Source organism: Pteropus alecto, unplaced genomic scaffold (assembly GCF_000325575.1).
Source record: "Pteropus alecto unplaced genomic scaffold, ASM32557v1 scaffold160, whole genome shotgun sequence".
Lineage (NCBI taxonomy): Eukaryota > Metazoa > Chordata > Mammalia > Chiroptera > Pteropodidae > Pteropus > Pteropus alecto.
The window spans coordinates 897,967-900,567 of NW_006429864.1; the positions used below are offsets into that span (position 1 = coordinate 897,967).

The window sequence follows — 2,601 nt, forward strand, 5'->3', positions numbered from 1 at the left end:
GGATTGATGGCTCTTGCCATGAAGGGTCCGAGGCCTCCTACAGACGGACTCCCACTCAGGGGAGCCCAGCTCAGGGGAGTCCCCACTGGGCACTGGGCGGGTGGGCACAGGTACCTGGGAAGGTCATCAGCACGTCACAGTTCTCCGTGGGCACAGTCTTCATCCATGCCTTGTGGGATATTAGGTATCGACCTGCTTGCAGGAGCCGCTTCCCAAAAAGCTTATCTGGGGGGCAGGCAGGTTAGGCCAGAATCAGGCTACTCCCAAACCAGGAGCCTGGTTTCAAGCCCTTGCCCTGCTCACACACTAGCCAGGGCTCCTGAGCACTCAGCCTGACATTCAAGGCCCCGTGAGCTCTGGCTTAGGCTTGTTTCCTTCCCTTCATGTCCTTGCACCAGAGAGCCCTCCTTCAGGAGTGTCCTTCCGTCAGGCCCTCCTTTACAAATCTTACTCATTCTTGAGGCCCAGCTCCGCCTCCAAAACCACAATCAATGGGGTGCTAACTCAAGCAGCCCTGAAAGCTTTACCACATTATGTCAGCGCGTCCTCACAGTTGGGTGCGGTTCTTACCTCCAGTTCACAGGTGGGGAAACTGAGGCCCAAAGCATTTAAGTCACGCGCCCAAGGTCACACAGCGGAGCTGGGATTCGAACCCAAGACTCTATGATTCTGTTCTCTCTGTGGAGAGGAACTCTCAGGCGCACCCCTGCCCAGCCGCGATCCGGTAGCCCAAAGGGTGACGGGGCTCTGCCACGAGCCTGGGCTCTGGGAGGGGCGTGTCCGTATCTCTGCTCTGGGACCCCCGCCGGCTGCACTGTCCCGCCGGCGCTTGCCCAGCCGCAGTGTCGGGAGGAGCCAGCCCCTCGACTGGGCTCCAGGCTGGGGACAGCTGATTCCAATCCCCCTCCCGGTACAGCCGCTGTCTGCATTACAGGCACCTGCAACCCTGACAAACCCAGCCGCTGCACACCTACCTAGAACTCCGGACGCCGGGGCTGCAGGCTCGCCCTCTGGCGGGGGCCTCTTGCCGCGCTCGCCCTCCAGGGACGTGCTCCCGGCGCCGGAGGTGGCCTCGGCCATGGCGAGGGCAGAGCAGGTCAGGGGCTGCGGGCGGCCGGGGCTCCTGGGGGCCTCGGACGCATGGGGCCGGTGCAGCGGCAGAACGCGCGGGAGGAGTAGACAAAGGCCGCGCCCGCCCGCGCCAGCCGCGGTCCCCGCTTGCCTGAGCTCTGCTTCTCGTCCCCGCCCGCGCCGAACCTCGAGTCTCCTGCTCGGCCCTGAGCACGTCGCTCTGGGGTTCTCGACTCCGCCCTTGTTGTTTTCTGGGTTTCGTTCTTGCCCGCCCACCTCGCTCTCTGGTGCTCGTTCCCGCCCGCACGGAAGGTGCTTTCCCCTCCTTGTCCCCGCCCGCGCCGGATTCCAAGTCTCGGTACTGGCCGCCCCGGACTCCCTGTCTGAGTCTGGAAAAGGCACGTTTGGAATCTGAGGTGGTCTTGATTTGACTACAACTAAACGTGAGAGGGGGAGGGCTAATCCGGAGAGATATCAGGTAACATTAACCTCACCACAGCTAGAATGTGAATAATTATAGGAGGTCCTGCTTCAGGACACTGCCTAAGACACCCTTCACCTCCTCTTCGTCCAGTTCACCCCTACATCCTTCAGGATGTAACCGTCTCAGAGAGGACCGAAAGTTGCCAGTTTACCAAGTAAAAATAACAGTCCTCCCAGTTAACCTAAAAATAAAAGTCCTTTCAAAGTGAGAACCAAAAAGTGTGTATTTTTCTTTGATATCAATAAGAATAGCTATCCATCCTGGATGGACTAACAAGGGCAGAAGCCCGAATAGTGTAGCAATTAGGAAACAAAGGCAATGGGTATTTATGAGAAAGGGAAGGGGAACAATTATATCAGTAAAAGGAATGAATTTCTATTGGTGCAGGAAACATAACAGTGATGTTAATTCTAAACAATGTTTTAAAATTTCAGTCCAGCAGTCATAATACCTGCTTTCTTGTTATCCTGGCAAACAGTTCTTTGGGAAACAAGGTAGCTCAGACCCAGTTCGAAGGTTGTTTTACCCCATTTTAACGTCCCAAAGGAGGCATGAGACGGTGCAAGGCAGTTTCTCTGAGATGGCAGCTCTGGCTCCATTTTAAAGTGGCTTTGTTTATACTATTTTTTACAAATGTGAATTTCAGATAATTGAATAAATTTTTAGTATTTCTCAAATATTATATGGGACAAAACTTTATTTATTGTTTATCTGAAATTCATATTTAACTGGGCAACCTGTATTTTCTCTGGCACCCGGACCCCTGCCCATCTTGAGTTGCCTCCTCCCTTAGAGTTCAGCCAGGGTAGGGTCTGGTTTTCAGAATGCGCACAGTAGGCGCTTGACGTATGCTTGTAACAGATGGAGCAACTCAGAGACAATAAATGTCATTGTTCCTCTTCTACAAATTTAAAAATTGAGCACGGCGGGACAGTGAGGGGGCGGGGTTGAATTAGAACTCTAGCCCGACAAACCAATTCATCCCAAAGGGCAAGTGAACCGCCCGCCCGTTCCGTCCAAGAACCAGAGAATTAGCCCTGCAAAAG

General features: G+C 54.4%; 1 protein-coding gene across 1 annotated transcript in view; it reads right to left on the bottom strand.

The window, feature by feature from the left end:
• ANO8 (anoctamin 8) overlaps positions 1–1,297 on the bottom strand; it is a 9,962-nt gene extending 8,665 nt beyond the window's left edge. The window contains exons 1-2 of the mRNA XM_006904276.3: positions 975–1,297; positions 76–225 (exon numbers count right to left, since the gene is read on the bottom strand). Coding sequence (XP_006904338.1) covers positions 76–225; positions 975–1,080 — 256 coding nt within the window. The 5' untranslated portion in view covers positions 1,081–1,297. The remainder of the gene's footprint in view (positions 1–75; positions 226–974) is intronic.
• Between the last annotated feature and the right edge of the window lie 1,304 nt (positions 1,298–2,601).